The following is a 17999-nucleotide window of genomic DNA, read 5'->3' on the forward strand; positions in this document are numbered from 1 at the left end:
TGCATTTAATAAAGTCTTGTGGAAGTAAAAATGTCACTCAAAAACCATTTTCCCCATTTTTTTAACCACACGATCGTAGTCTACATCATCTGAAATACCTTTGGAAAATTTCATTAAAACATATGCATTTTAAAGAAAACAATTGCAGCGTGGAAGGTGTTTATAAGCCATTTAAGAAACACACAAAAACCGTGCTGCACGGAATTTTGTTAGAGAATAGGTCGCGGTCTCAAAGCGACGAAAATATTTTGACAAATTAAATTTAAATGTTGAAGTGAATCTAACGGTTTTTGTGTGTTTCTTAATTGGCTTATAAACACCTCCCACGCTGCAATTGTTTTCGTTCCAGCACACGATCTCAGATCAGGTTACTTGCTATGCAAGTACATCTCCGTAATTTTAAAGAAAGTTATGGAGAAACGAAGTTAGTGGGACACACCAGTCTTTGTATATGTAGTTATGCTAATATATTTAATGTAGTTATCATTAAAAATCTAAAAGGAAATAATTATATGTCCATAAAAAGACATTAGCTCAAAAATTAATATAATTTTAATAATTTAGATACATACAGATACGACTAGATGATGCAAGTTTATTTTTTTATTATTAAACCACTTCAATGAAGTATAGACTCCATGGAAACTTGTGTCCAATCTTGTGCATTTATTTAGTGATTAGTGAAACCTATGGGAATTCCACAGGTTTTGCTGTAGTTGTCCATTGTTACTGTGATGATGCAAACAGGGAATTACAAGCAATATATATATATATATATATATATATATGTGAACAGAGAGAGAGAGAGGGGGAAGGAGAGAGAGATGAAAGAAACTATGATCATAAATTGAGGTGCTCACAAGGAAAGATAGGAAGAAAAAGGAAAAGAAACACTGATGAATTGATAGACTAAATATGTAAACAGACAGACAGACAGACACACACACATACATATATATATATATATATATATATATATATACATTCATACATATATATATATACATATATATATATATATATATATATATAATATATATATATATATATTATATATATATACACACACATATATATATATATACATATATATATATATATACATATATCTATACATATATATATACATATATATACAACGGGAAGCTTTATGAAAATAGACAAAAGACGAAGGCAGGTGGAAAACAAACAAACAAACATATATATATATACATATATATATACATATATATATATATATATATATACATATATATACACACACAGACACACATACATATAAATATGCAAACATACATACATTAAGAACTGTTATAGTTGTGGTGATGATGTTGCTAGGTGCTAACTAGGATGTTAATTAATGGAGGTGATGGTGATTATTATAAGTAGTAATGAGTTGATAGCCAAAAGAAAAAAAGAAAAAGTCATTTGATATAATACATGAGCCTTAGTACAAATAATTGTCACTGAGCTATGTGTGTTGCTTCCACCTCTTCTATCATGACTATCAACAACAGGCAGCAAACATCAACATCATTTGTTATCTATTTTTATTTTCCCTATTCCTCTCATGTTTTCCCTTCTCTCTCTCTCTCTATATATATATATGTGTGTGTGTGTGTGTGTGTGTGAGTGTGCATGCACATACATGCATGCACACACACACAGAGTGGAGTAGAGAGAAAAAGACAGATAGTTATAGATATTTTTCTATTCATCATGATTAACACCGCCTTCGCTTCTTCCACTACTACTGTAATTAACAATTATTATTTTAATTCTGAGTTACTTTTCTTAGCATGACACAAAAGGCAGGCAGGCAGGCAGGTAGGTAAGTAGGTAGGGACATACAGTGGTATTAATATATAGATTTTCTCAACATTACTTCTTTAAGTACAGCAAAGTTTCTGTTTTGTTGAGTTCTTGTATGGATATATTCTGGCCTTATCAGACCAAAACCTATCCAGGGTTATCTCCTGTACTTATCATAATGATTAAGATATTAGTCATTAAGTTAATTTTATCTTTTCTTCACTGCATAATTATTTCTAATTAGATTTTTGATGCTCACTATTTTTTTCCATATGTATGGCATCTCTAAGTAATAAATCTCAGAGTAATCCCTGAACTAACAGAATTTTGATAAAATATTTTCCAGTCATGATCATCACAACCTTTTTCTCAGGTATAGTGTATTTAAGTCTACATCGTTTGATGTGCCATTCCATTTAAAGAATTTTATGACGCATTTTGAGGAAGATTTAGTTACTATTTCTAGCAGACCAAGTAACCACATAGAACTCCATCATTTGGCTTAAGATATATATTGATTTCTAACATTAATAGAACATGTACAGAAGATTGAAATGACTCTTGTATACACCTCATACTTGTTTTATTGAAAGGAAAAAGAGAACAGACTCCAGAGAGTTTTGAACTCGAAACTTAGAGGAATGAAATAAAAATATTGTAGAGCTCTCTTTCTGCCAATTCACTGCTCTGAGACTTGGTAATATTAATTTCTTATATAGGCATGGGACAGAAATTTGGGGTTGAAAAACAGGTAATTTTATCAATACCCCTCTATAACTGATACTTATTTTATTGATTCCAGGAGGATAAAAGGAAAAGTTGACCTCAGCAAGATTTGAACTCACTGTATAGGTATGCAACTAAATGCTACAGAGCATTTTGCTCACCATCCTATTGATACTACCAATCTTCTTCCCTGATACTTGGTAATACCAAATGCCTATAGCAAAAGTTGTTTCTAATAGATTCCATCGACTCCAGTACTTTCTGGTACTTTAATTTATTGACCCAAAAGGATGAAAAGTAAAGTTGACCTCAATAGAATTTGAACTTAGAATGTAAAGAACCAGAAGAAATATTTTATCTGATGTTTTACTAATTCTGTCAATCCTTCACCCTTATCCTTTTGTAATAATATTGGTACCTTATGTGGATAACTTTTGCCACTCCAGCAGAACAAATACATAAGTTTAAGTTATCATGAATTATGAGAGAATATCCAATACCAATCTGCAGAAAACATGAATAAAAAATACATCTAAATAATTTAGCTAAGCTACAGACCAGTAATTTTCAACTTTTTACAATACCCAACACACACACACACACACAAGATACTAAAGATGTGAGGACACACCATCCTCAACACCAAGAATGTTGTTTGCTTTTTCAGCAGCAGCAACAGCGGCAGCGGCAGTGGTGGCGTCTAACATCTGCTTTCCATGCTGGTATGGGTTTGATGGTTTGACTGAAGGCTGCACCAGGCTCAAATCTGATCTGGCAAAGTTTCTACAGCTGAATGCTCTTCCTAACGCCAACCACTCTGAGAGTGTAGTAGGTACTTTATGTGTCACCAGCTTGAGGGCCAATCTGGTGGTACTGGCATCGACCATGCTCAAATGGTGCTTTTTACGTGTCACCTGCACAGGAGCTAGTCCAATGGCATTAGCAACAACCACACTCGAATGGTGTTTTTTATGTGCCACCAGCACAGGAGCCAGTCAGGCGACACTGGCAACAATCATACTCAAATGGTGCTTTTTACATACCACTGGCACAGGTTTTTATTTATCATGACAAAATTAGAGTGGTTGTCTTAGAGGACACTGTTACATATTAAAAATGTTCCCGGATATCCTTTCAGCCAGTCACATAAAACAATTGACAATAGAAAATTCTAAGTTATTCCAAATTCCTCTTTATGCAATGAATATAATAATTTAATTTGATGTAATATGCATAAATATATTTAGCTTCATTTTGACAAATTTCAGAGTTAGAATGTTATAAAGGAAGTTAGAGCACAAAGATCAGGAAATTGCAACAATTTCCATTCCACTGGAATGACTCACCAACTGTGATATAGCTGAGTCACATGGCTGTTTTTGCTGTTGTAGCTTAGCTCCAAACTAGCTCTTATTGAGCAGACTATAAGTATTCTACTGATAACCATTTTATCTTTTATTCAAATACACTTATACATAAGACTACATTTTTCAATGAATAACACCCTTTTTAAAGATAACAGACTATGAGTTGAGAGAGATTTGGTTGCTATACAGCAGAATTTGAACTCTGTGAAACATTTTCTTCAATGCTCAAGCAATTCTGACAATCAATTACCTGTCATTAAGTGTTTCTCTCCTGCAACAAAGCTCTCTTAGAATTTTCACTATATCTACACCCATCTCAAAATATATACTGGTTTATCATGTAATTGTGAAATTTCTGAAAAAAATTCAAAAATAATAATTGTGACCTTCCAAAGATACAACAAAATCTATTTCAACACATAAGTTCACATCAAGAATCATGCAAACCAAATGCAAAAATTATATAAATGAAAATAGAACTTCTCCAAAAGACAATTTAAAAATGAAATTGCAATAATTTTATTGAGACAATGGAAACTGATGTAAATTTTTTTTTAAAACAAATCAACTGACATAGCTTTTTGGAGCAATAATCAAACTGTCAGCATCTGCAATAAAAACAGAAAATAATTAATAGTATTTATGTCAGATCAGACATTCTCTCAGTAGATAGATTTACCAAGGGAAATTAAGAGTGAAAGCATTTTATTTGAAGTGGAACTTCTATACAGATATGTAATGTCAGCATTTATGCACCACAAAGTGCAAATGTTGTGAGATAAAATTGCACATAAGAGACATCAGATGTAGAATCGAAGAGAGAAGACAGCACTGGTATGGTAGTATGTGTGTGAGTGAGGACAGCTGAACAAAGAAATACTGATCACTAAATATCGATGGAACTTGTGAAGGAGGAAGATCCAGAGAAGATGTAGGATGAAGTAGTGAAGACATACTTCAAGACATTGAGTCATGAGGAGGAGATGACAATTTGCTGAGGTGATTTGCAATTTGCTGTGCTCACTGATGACATGTAAAAAGCACCCTTTCCTGTGAAATGTAAAGGGGTATCCATGCTAATGACACATAAAAGACAAGCAATACACAAAGTAGGGTAGTTGGCATTAGGAAGGGCATCCAGCTGTAGAAACCAAGCCAGAATAGATGGCTGGACCCTAGTGCAGCTCTCCAGCCTAGCAGCTCAGGTCAAACCATCTAACTCATGCCAGTATGAAAAACAGACATTAAATGATAAGAAAACCTACTTATCTCAACAAACACTCTTCTGACTTTGGCACTATTCTCTCAGCTATTGTAACTATATGAAAGTGAAACTGCACTATTTCATCTTCTTTCACTCTATCAGTTATCCTTCTCCTTGGAACCTTTTGTCACCCATCCTGCATTTTCAACATCATCCCTTACCACTTTATTTTACCCCTGGACACCCTCTTATATCTGCCATCAATCCCTTCATCCCTGTTTATCAATCACTGTTTCCACCCATGTGTACCTCTGGCTTCAGTCTCTGTAATTGTAACTTTCATTCACCACACTCTACATCATCCAACTATTTCTCATTTATCTATTGTTTTATTATACTGTTGCACCCCACCTCCACCCTTTATTTCTATTGCCACTTATCACCTCCTATTTTCCTCCCAAATATGATTGACTAATGACCACTTGTGTTCGCATTTATCTCCATCTCTAACCATCTGTCATTCTCCTTTCATATTCTTGGAAACTTCCCACCCTTTTCTAATAGTCTGCTTCTATTCACTCTTATATTCATTTTCTTGTACCTTGAAGGTATGCTTTGACACCTCATCACCACCATCTTTTCTCTCTTTCTAGCTGGAGTAGCCATATATCTCCTCTATTGCAAGACACCTCTTCTTACCTCCTTATCCCTATTTAACCTCTCAACATCTTGCATGAAACCACCTTCCTCAAAATGACACTCCCACTCAGTTGAGGGGTTTTGTCTTGTAAGTTACTTGGTGGCCTTAATAGTGCTGGTGCCATAAAAAAAACAAAGCACTCTGTATACTTTGTAAAGTGGTTGACATTAAGTAGAAGATCCAGCCACAGAAATCATTAATTAAGCAAGCCTATAATCAAAGGCATTCCAGCTGTGATCAACCCATCCTTTTAGGAATATGCAAGACTACATATTTAATATTCCATTTCCTTCCTTAAGATGGTGAGGTGTGTTTTGAAGGTGATGTAGCTGCATGTCAAATAACCATGCAGAGACCCTCATAAGCTTGGTTTTCTTCATTGTAAAACCATGGATAAACCATGGGTATTAACACTGGATGTACAAAATATTTCTTTCTTTGTGTTGTAGAGATACAAGCATGACATGATGTGTCTTATCCCGCTAAGACAGCTGATTTCCTACAGAGAGAGAGAAATAGAGAAGAATCAACCCCAATACTGGACTGCTACTTTATTTAATAACCCTGAAAGTTGATTTTTTTTTTTGTGGAGTGAGGGAACAGATAGCTGAAACAAATATTGTGAGTTATTGTGACACTCTAATTTGTTACCCTAATTGCAGAGATTTATAATTAATGAAAATTCAAAATGCATTTTTAGAAATAATATATTTTATATATTTGTAAATGATGTAGAAAATTTAAAACAAAGTGATATATGAAAATATGAAATAAAGAGTATTAGTTACATATCTTGGAAAGATACACTTGGTGAAAAACTACTAATAATGGTGATAAGAGTTGGTTTATTTGATTAACTTTAATATTTAATAGATGAAATATTGGTTTCAAATTTTGGCACAAAGCCAGCAAGTTTGGAGGTTGAAGTATGTCAATTGCTTCAACCCCAGTGCTCAACTGGTACTTATTTTATCGACCCTAAAAGGATGAAAGGCAAAGTCGACCTTGGTGGAATTGAACTCAGAACATAACGACAGATGAAACGCTACTAAGCATTTTGGCAGGCATGCTAACAATTCTGCCATCTCACAATATTTAATAGATGAAATATTGAAAGCTTTACTCACATTCCTGATGTACTAAATGACTAAGGATTAATCCATAGAATGACTTTTTCTCTCCTGTGTGATAATCTGAATCAAATGATTCAAAAAACCTGAAAACACAAGAGACAATATCAAGTGAGTAAATGAGTTAACAAGAGAAGCCTTTACATGGTGGCTTGACATGCTAGAAATTGCAGCCAACTCTCCCTTAAATCACACCCAACAATCTTAAATAAGTAAAGGATATGTTAGATAATATAGTACTAGAGCCAGATCAAGCAGAACTATTTGTTTTAAGTTATATATCTGTGTTGACTTGGGGCCAAACAACAATCAAGTGAATCTAATAATAATTCTGCTTGTTCCTCTGTTACTTAGCCTGTCTGTAACTCTTTCACATGATTAGTTGAAGGAAAAAGCAAAGAGCTAGAGGGAGAAAGAAAAAGGAGAGAGAAAAAGAGAGTAAGGCGAAAAGTGAGAGAGAAGAAAAGAGGGAAACAGAAAGCAACTAAATAATTAACTAATTAAGTAAAGAAGCAAGCAACTAATTGCTTAACTAATTAATAAAACAATGATTTAGTTGCTTGCTAGATTAATTAATTAGTTGCTTGCTTACATAGTTAATTAATTAGTTGTTTGCTTACTTAACTAATTAGTTAATGAATAATTTCCTTGCTTAATTCATTAGTATCTTGCTTGCTTAATTAAGTTGTAAATTAATAAGTTGCTTGCTTAATTAATTAGTTAATCAATAAGTTGCTTAATTGCTTAATCAATTAGTTTATTAATCAATTAGTTAATTGCTTAATCAATTAGTTAATAAGTTAATTAGTTGCTTGCTTGATTAATTAAACAATTTCTAATGACTTCACTCTGTTGTGAAGGCATTGATATGGTTATGAACTGCATTAATATAACCATTCTGAGAGAGCCAAAAAAATGTCAAAGATACTACAAATCCTACCAATCATTCTCTGATTAACTATAGGAAAGAAGTTTCTTTCCAATTTCTTGTGTTTCAGGCAACATTTCTTTTACATTCAAGAAGAAAACACTAAGACTTTGAAATGATCAAAAGAAGATTCAGTAAGCTAGATGAATCTTATATAGTAAAGAAGAAAATTATAAAATTTAACATGAATACATTTTTTTTTTCTGCAAAACTCCAGATTTTTCACACTAGAACAATGTGATTTCAATCTATAAGATACCACACTTCATAGGTCAACATGAAGTCTGTAAGCTCTGTGATATGTCTTGCTCAGTGGAACTTGTGCTTTCAACAGTCAATGGCAATAGCTGTAATAAATACCACAAGGCTTTCTATGCAATGCCCTAACAATTCTACCAGTTTGTCACTTTTAATGGGGAAGGGGGGAGGTTTTGAGATCCATTCACTAATCTCAATCATTTGTTTTATTGGTTCTAATTTAAATGGATTCCATTCATTTCTAATGATTCACGATAGACACATAATTATGGTGTGGAATGTTTGTGGTACTGATTAAATAGGAATGGCTATGAGGAAGAGTTGGGCAGTACTGTTGATTTCATTCAACAGTAAATTTGAGCAGCACTACATATTCCTGTGTAGTGGGTAAGATATTTTGAACACAATCTTAGCCATTTAAAAATCTCATCCCATGGATAGTAGCACTAATCTATTGCTGATTTTGCTCATGAAAGAGCATTGGAGGCTAAGAAACCAGTTATTTGGCTTCTTGTTAGCTCTTTATAATCAGAACTATGAAGGAAGGTATTCCAACTGTGACCATCTCATTTTTTTCTCGGGAACAGCATCTAGAATTATCTTATCTTTTATCTCCTCCTTTTGAAGTTGGTAAGGTGTGATGCGAGAAAGATTTAACTATTATTTCTTGCAGATTGATGATCATACAAAAGTTCCTGTAAGAAAACCTTATCTTGTCTGATAGTAGTGAGTTGCATATCCCAATGGCACTTATATACTGCAACATGGATTGAATAACAGAGAATTAATTACTCTTGACAGGATTACAGTGCTGGTGACAAGAAATACATTGCTAAACCTTTGTCTGGAAGGCTAACAACTGAATGACTTTGCCAGTTGTAGTTCAAATCATTTAAAAAAAATCTATTTAAAGGTTGTTTGTTTTTCATGTGCCACTGTCACATGTGCCGGTAAAGCAACGCTAGCTTGTGAAAAAGGAATTAGATAAGGTTACTGTGATTAATGACTAGTTTTATCTGTTGTGGAATAACGTTTTGTGAGAATGTTATACTTTCATTAAACAGTGATAGAGGAGAGTACCTATGGTCTTTGTTGGCCCTCCTCTTAAACTAATGATATTAATGCTGTTTATAAACTTCTATAGAGTTTAAACTTTAGAAAAATGAATCAGTACAAAGAAAATTTCAGAGAATGGTAATTTTTAGGAAGAATTGGCAAAATATAAGCAGGGAAGATACTGAGTAAGGTGATGAGAAAAGAAGAGAGAAGTGCATTTGAGTGGAGATATGCAGATTTCTAGTTAAGGGATGCAGAAGCTGTGATAGTAGAAGAAACAAATAGAAAACAGTACATCTGTAGTTGTAATATATCTGAGTAATGATAAAGGTTTAGAAACAGGCAAGCCTCAGGTAAAAGGACTGGACAGAGTATAATCTAAAATATGAAATAGTCTGACCAAAGAGAGATTTGTATAACAAGTATGAACATTGTAGCAGTAGAGGGAAAGTAACATTAGAAGAACAGAAGATGTAACTCGTTAGTGGAAGCAATTAACAATAGCAGAGTAAATAAGGTGGCGGTCTTTCCTCTACTTGCATCCCAACTTTTGATCCTAAGCTGTGCCTTGGATAAGATACTAAACATGCACTTACTTTATTTACCTGGTAATAAAAAAGGCAAAGATAGAGAATGAGAAAAGCAGGGGAATGCGTGTGGCATACTGTGGAATGGAAATTATTATGGAGATTGTGGAATATATATGTTTTTGTATAGTGTCATGATTAAAGTTTTTCACCTGTAAAATAAATGAGTGAAGGCAGAAAGAATGAATGATGTATAAAGAGGTAAGAAAAAAATTTTTAAACTCTTATTGCTGTTGTTGATAATGCTTAGTTCCATATTTTTAGCCTTGATTGAGCAGGCTTATAATCAAAAGTGTTTCAGCTGTGACAATCCTGTTTTTTTTAGTATATCTAGAATTCCATGCTGCAATGTCTCCTTTCATTTTCAAAACTGTAGGGTGTAATTTGAGGAAGAGTTGGGTGTTGTTTCTTGCATGTTGAGCGACCAGAAAGTTCATTAGTTCATTAGAAAGTTTATTAGTTCATTGCTGTTATTAATTTATAAATAGTTAAGAACTAAAATACTCATTATCAATGAATATTTTGCTTTAACAATCATAAGTAAGGGTATGTGGCAGAAAAATATTCTGCTAATGGTAAAATTCATTGCATCCTTAATGCTTTAACTGTCAGTGAAGACTTCTGATAATCATTAAATATCCATAAGAAATGAAGAGAAATGTTGAACTCACCATCCCATATGTACCCCACAGGTTGGACAGATTATAATTGACCAACTAAAGCCAGGAAACCAGGTGTCTTCTTTATGTGGCTGTTAGAATAGAATGATATTGGCTAGGTATTTTCAAAGGCTCAGTTTAAAAAGAGAGAACAATAGGGAGAGAGAGACAAAATACTAAAACACATGCACAACCATAGACATACACACACAAACACAGACCCACTGACAATCACACATACAGCTACATAGATACAAATATATCAGTCACAGACATACACTGGTACAATCACGCATACAAACATATATATATGGATATACACACACACACACATACACAAATGCACATCTACATATCTGTACTCAAATATATTAGTGTGGGGAAGCATAACTAGAAGGTTGATAAAACGTTTTCTGGCAAACATTATATTGCCAATTATGGATGTAAAGAACGTTTTTAAAAACATCTAAAAAATACATTACTGTACTTAGTTACTCAGTAACACCATGTGCATGAGAAACAATAGCTTGTGTTCACATACTTGATGTTCACTACATTAGCAATGACAAGACAATTGTTTTCATGTAGATAGCATATCTGACTCTTTTACTTGTTTCAGTCATTTGACTGCAGCCATGCTGGAGCACCGCCTTTAATCGAGCAACTCGATCCCGGGACTTATTCTTTTATAAGCCCAGTACTTATTCTATCGGTCTCTTTTGCCGAACCGCTAAGTAACGGGGACGTAAACACACCAGCATCGGTTGTCAAGCAATGCTAGGGGGACAAACACAGACACACAAACATACACGCACACACATATATATATATACATATATACGACAGGCTTCTTTCAGTTTCCATCTACCAAATCCACTCACAAGGCATTGGTCGGCCCGGGGCTATAGCAGAAGACACTTGCCCAAGGTGCCACGCAGTGGGACTGAACCCGGAACCATGTGGTTGGTTAGCAAGCTACTTACCACACAGCCACTCCTGCGCCTAATTAATTTATTTTTCTCTTAGTAATAGTTCTTATTAGATATGCTAATTTTTCATGTCTATAATTGAAACATTTCTTTTACATCTACTTAGCAATTCTCTCAGCACTCTTTTGGCAAATAGTGTGAAATCTATGTGAAGACTGAAAAGGTCTAATAAGACTAAAACCTGTCTGTCTATTATTGTCTACTATACTTACCAAAACCATTAAAATAATAGTCACTGAGTTAATACTGACTTTTCATCACCATTGTAAATATTGGATCATCACATAAATAATGCATTTTTTTTTTCAATTGCATGAACTAAAAGTCGGAGAGGGATGGAGTAAACTACCTACATCAACTTGCTATAAAAGCAGGTAGTAATTTTACTTTGACTTATTCTTAGTGCAAGTTTTGAGGAGTGCAGTTCGATTTTAACAGTTATTTTTTCAAAGCTGCAATGGAAGTGGCAAAGGAGCATATTCAACATATTTTGCAATGAGTTCAATAAAGGCAACAATGCAATGGAAAGTGCGAGGAATATTAATGTAGTATATAGGGATTGGACATTAAGCATAAGCCAGTGTCAACGTTGGTTCCAGATGTTCCAAGCTGGAAACTACAGCCTAGAAGACAAGCCTCATCTTGGAAGATCTGTAGAGCTCAACGAGGACATTCTACAAACCCTGGTGGAACAAAATCCCATTGTAACTGTTGAGGAACTAGTAGAGAAGCTTGGATTTGGTCATTCAACCTGTCATTCAAGTCAGTGCTAGAAGAAAAACGACCATCTTTGGTTTCTAGACAAAAGGTGTTCTTTCATCAGGATAATGCTCAGTGACATACAGTGAAGATGATATTTCAAAGGCTGGAGGAGTTTGAATGGGAAACGATGCCCCACCCACCATATTCGCTGGACAATTTCCCATCTGATTATCATTTATTCCACAATCTTCAAAATCATTTGGACAGAAAAAATATGGATACTGTAGACAAGGTCAGAAGAGTACTTTTTCATCATAGACAAGTGAATTTTGGAAGAGGGGCCTTGTAAGTCTACCAGATAGATGGAAGAGCATTGTAGAAAATGAAGGAGATTATATTTTAGATTAAAAAAGAACTTTGTTTCTCATAATTTTGAAAAATAAAAGAAGTATAAAAAATCTGTATTATTTATGGGATGACTCAATATTTCTAATTGCATTATTGATACTCAGTCACTGAATATGTGAATACTAACTTAACTGTAAATGATACTGCTGACTCAAAATATTCAACATCAGAGACTAAAATTTTGTCTGTTAGATCTCCACTTGATTTAATCTCTTATTATAAAAGGCAGATTTTATCTGCCTCCCTTTGGGAGTTATACAAATCTACAATATAGGATTTCTTCAATTACAATTTACCTAGCATTTTTGAGAGTACAATGCATCGCGTCATGCCAGGTCCAGTTTTTAAAATTTAAACTCCAATTAAGCAAAATTTACAGAAAACTCACATTCTGGTGTGTGTGTCAAATGCTTTTCTTAGTCTGGTTTACACCACACGCAAACGCACACACACAGTGGGCAACGAATAAAATGAAAGTAAATAGCGACAGAATGATTTGAGGAAGACTAAAGTGAAAGTATTCTGTCTATGACGCTGATAGATACATGAGTAAAATGTATGGGAAGCTCTAAGAGCTAAGAGTGAGTGAAAATGTTCTTGGAAGAGAGTAATTAGTAATAAAGTAAACATACACTCATACATACATACATACATACATACATACACACACACATACACACACACATACATACACACACACATACATACATACACACATACATACATACATACATATACATACATACATACATATACATACATACATACACACACACATACACACACACACAGTATTGAAGCTTGAGAACAATCAGATACATTTGCAACACATCTGTTGAAAATATTATTGTTCACACACATACATATACATATATACATACAGACAGACAGACAGATAGACACACACACACACACACACACACACACACACACACACATGATCCAGCATGGCCACAACCTCAAGGCTGAAACATATAAAAGAATAACAGAATATAAATGTGTGCAAAGTACAAGAAATATTAATGCAGTATATGGGGATTGGACAATAAGCGTAAGGCAGTGTCAATGGTGGTTCCAGAAATCCCGAGCCATAAACTACAGCCTAGAAGACGAGCCTCATCCTGAAAGATCTGTAGAACTCGACAAGGACATCCTGAAAACCCTGGTGGAACAAAATATCATCGTAACTGTTGAGGAACTAGCAGAGAAGCTTGGATTTGGTCATTCAACCATTCATTGACACCTGTGTGCTATCGGAAAAGTCAGCAATTGGGTCAATGGGTTCCTCACGAACTTTCCGAGTCTAATTGCATGCAGAGAGTGAATGTATGCTTTTCTTTGCTGTCATATCTCACCACTACTGCGCTATGTATATCTATATATATAAAACTGTAGTTGTGTGAGTGTCTGTCCCCTTCGATTTAGATTCCTAACTACTCCCACATTTTGCGGTACAGTTTAACCAAATTCGGGTAGCTTATAGTCGTGATTCATATCGAGCCCGTCTGAATATTAGCGCGCGTCTACGATGAGTCTACGATTTTAAAAATAATTTAACATCATTTTTTATTCCATTTTAATGCATAATTTTTCGTGTGTCGGTGGCGGCGGAGTTGGCGTCCACGCTCACACCTGCACCTGTGGGGAAGGGAGTGTAAGGAAATCAACGTCGTAATGCGTTGTCAAGGAGACCAGTGTTCTTTTAGAACAACAACTTCATGGCTTGAAGACACCAAAATAGAAATGGCTAAGAAAGCGTCTACATGAGTCTACGATTTAAAAAAAAATTTACCATCGTTTTTTTTCCATTTTAATGCATTTTTTCGCTATTATATAAGGGAAGTAACTCTCTAAAAATGTCTACGATGAGTCAACGATTTAAAAAAAAAATTTACCATCATATTTTTTCCATTTTTAATGCATTTTTTGCTATTTTTTGGCTATAACTCTCTAAAAATGCTTATATAGTTATTTCCCTTACAAACCCGAGCAACGCCGGGCGATACTGCTAGTTGTAAATAAATATTACATTGAATATATGGTGGAGTAGTTTCATTAAACTGGTCGTGGTTGTTGTTGTTTCAACCAGGGTCTGCCTTTTTCCACTAGACTTAAGATCAAAAACATTCCAGCTATGGCTGTTCAGCTTCATTATAGCTTTAACCCCATACGTTAAAAGAAATAGCTTCTTTTTGATATCATCAACACTTCACACAAGAGTTTTGCATTGTATTAGCCAGGCACTGGCTTCTTCCAAGTTAAGGTTCAAACATTGTCCAGTGATCATCCTCATCACCAACTGTTATATAAGACTTTCAGAAAAACTTTAAAGAGAGTTATTAAGGTAAATTACATAGGTTTCAAATCAAGAGGATTTGTGTCATATAGTTTACAGGTAACACCTTCCTTCATTAGCTGCATGTCAGTCCCTTCTTCCCCTGGATCTCTGTGCATAAGCACAAGATTTAATTGGGAGTTTGATATTCATTGGATAACATTAAGAATGCATAGCTCAAATTTAATAAGTGGCACAACATTAACATGACAAATAATGAAGAACAATTTTAAGATACAAATCAGTAATTTAAGGTAATCATCACAGTGGTCACCTTGTCTTTTTACTTCCTACCCCATGCAGTATAATGTACTCAAGGTTACAATATTCAATGATGTTCCTAGATTAAGGGACTATGCAGCAGCTTCCTTTCAACTCTACTTGCAGTATCAACTCTCCTCCTATTGGTAAATGTTCCGTTGTTATTCTTAAACTTGCTTTAAAATAATAACACACACACACACAAGCAGCAGCTTTACAGACTTTAGATAGTATGGTTACATTCTAAAATTGCCTTATTCTCAATATTAGCCACATAGAAATTTGCATGTATAGGTCGGAATAGAGAACTCAAAGCCCCTCTGTTCTTGTAAGTATACAGATTGCCTGTGAGCAATGAAAGGTAACAACAGTCATGTAAGCCAGCAGTAGATTTCTTAGTATGTTTCTTGGCATACATACAACATCACTAGACAATTATACACAATCAACCAATAGAATACATCAAAAGGACAAAACCTATGTTTTAGAATTTTTAGAAACTTTACTAAAAACTGATAAAGTTGGCAACATTTCCACTATGGTTATAAAAAGATTCTTTACCAATGTCCTAATAAAAAAGATAATAAAATTATATAACATAATGTACACAAACATCAAGCAATAGAAACATCTAATATGCTAATGTAACCGTATCAGATGTGCCACGTGTGTATGTGTGCGTGCATGCATGCGTGTGTGTGATGTGTACTCTAATTTTAGTAGAAAGAGCATTCATATCCCATAGGCAATATTGACATTTTTCTGATTTATATATTAGTTATATATATATATATCTAATATATGTAATACCATATTTTGATACTACATGGACCTCAGATCTCTGCAAGTAGGTTACAGGTATATATAATCTTAGCTACTTAGGTTAGTCTTCAAATCTGAATGGTCAAAGTTGTGAAGTCACTCTGTTGAAGTGGTTAGCACAGTTATTCAGTTTATAGAAGAGTGACATGAATCTCTTAGGTGATGTTACAACTTTTCTCTAACTTATATATATTTGTGCGTGTGTGTGTGTGTGTGTGTGTGTGTGTGTGCACGCGCACATACATGTATGTCATATATATGTGCCTGTGTATCATATATATATACAGGCATACCTCACCCTAAGTTGTTAATTGGTTCCAGGAGACACAACTTAGGTCAAAAAACGACTTAGGTCGAATTAATTTGTCTCTAGACTAGGCTGAATTTACTTGTATCTAGGCTAGGTTAGGCCGAATTTACTTGTCTCTAGGCTAAATCAATAATAACCATTCCTGTTCTGTACTTTATTTATCAATGCATTTTCCATAATATATGGTTAATAAAAACCTATTTTAAGCTTACAAACAAATACTTTTTATTTTTTAATACAGTAAAAAAAAAAGTAATCTAAATTTATGAATACAATTTGGCAATGTTTACCATACATCACAGACACTTTATTTATGAATATGGTTTGCAGTAAGGCATGGTAAAATAAAAGCCTTTTTTAAGCTTAAAAAACAAATTTTTATTATTTCAAATAGTAAAAAAAAAAATTATTTAAAATTTACCAATACATACATACAATTTGGTGGTTTACATCGCAGATGTAGATGGCTGTGGATCATCAACATCAACAGCTGATTCTGGCTGTTCTTGTTCAATGTGCTTAAAAAACTGGTTGAAAGTTCTTTGAACTTTCATTTTCTTTTCCTTAAGGATTACATTATAAGGAGCAAAAACTTTGTGACAAGCTCTCATAATCTTGGAAAAGCGTTGAGCATTTGAATCCATATCCTCGAACATAGACTTTTTTTGATATATGCAAATGCTTGCTGCATTTTCTTAATGATAAAGTGACATGGCTCATGTTTGACTTTCTCTTTTTCTTCATTTTGCTGCTTGTGAAGTTCTATTAAATCCTTATTCATCAGGGGAAACTCTTTTACTCTTTTACTTGTTTCAGTCCTTTGACTGTGGCCATGCTGGAGCACCGCCTTTAGTCGAGCAAGTTGACCCCAGGACTTATTCTTTGTAAGCCTAGTACTTATTCTATCGGTCTCTGAACCACTAAGTTATGGGGACGTAAACACACCAGCATCGGTTGTCAAACGATGTTGGGGGGACAAACACAGACACACAAACATATATATATACATATGCATATATACGATGGGCTTCTTTCAGTTTCCGTCTACCAAATCTACTCACAAGGCTTTGGTCGGCCCGAAGCTATAGCAGAAGACACTTGCCCAAGGTGCCACGCAGTGGGATTGAACCCCTTTTTCAAATAAATCTGTGAAGTCCCCCTCCTTCAAATCCTTTTCCAGTTCTTTGCTTTTAGTCACCAACATTTTGTTGATGGCAACATTATCAAACCCCTTAAAATCATTCACAAATTGTAGGCATTGCTTCTTCCATACACCATTTTTCTGAGTAGCAAAGTAAAACTTACCTTATCAGCTTTTAAAACTTCTGCTTTTGAAAATGTTATCACTTCAAAGTATTTCCCTTAAGAGAAAAGTCATAAAAGAAAATGAAAAAATAAGGTAAAATGTAAAAAATCCATTGTTTAAATTGTTAAAAAAATGAAAATGGCAGAAATTTTAGCGGGGCTTATCCCTTGGTTCCATTCTCATAATTGCTTCGCTAATCTGGTAACAACAATGCAAAGTATGTAGCCCTTAAAATGGTTTTTTGTGCATTTATTGAGAATACTGCACTGTCTTACACAGGATCTTGTTTTTAGGAATTCCCAATAAGTTATGAATACCCAATTTCATGTAATAACATGAAATTAATTACCTGATAGTAAGAATTGAAATAATACGTTCCCAGACTATATAGAACTTAGGAGAAAATACTAATAAGGTATGTATATTAAAATCATGAAGC

At 34.2% G+C, this 17999-nt stretch overlaps 1 protein-coding gene across 3 annotated transcripts in view; it reads right to left on the bottom strand.

Moving 5' to 3' along the window:
• Positions 1 to 4400: 4400 nt before the first annotated feature.
• LOC115210419 (protein cereblon) overlaps positions 4401 to 17999 on the bottom strand; it is a 35077-nt gene continuing 21478 nt past the window's right edge. For 2 of the 3 annotated variants that reach the window (XM_029779021.2, XM_029779020.2), the window contains exons 3-6: positions 17560 to 17615; positions 10440 to 10519; positions 6937 to 7025; positions 4401 to 4513 (exon numbers count right to left, since the gene is read on the bottom strand). In XM_029779021.2, the coding sequence (XP_029634881.1) occupies positions 4470 to 4513; positions 6937 to 7025; positions 10440 to 10519; positions 17560 to 17615 (269 nt within the window). In that variant the 3' untranslated portion in view covers positions 4401 to 4469. The remainder of the gene's footprint in view (positions 4514 to 6936; positions 7026 to 10439; positions 10520 to 17559; positions 17616 to 17999) is intronic. The other variant, XM_036502288.1, reaches the window with a different exon arrangement.

Source organism: Octopus sinensis, linkage group LG4 (assembly GCF_006345805.1).
Source record: "Octopus sinensis linkage group LG4, ASM634580v1, whole genome shotgun sequence".
Lineage (NCBI taxonomy): Eukaryota > Metazoa > Mollusca > Cephalopoda > Octopoda > Octopodidae > Octopus > Octopus sinensis.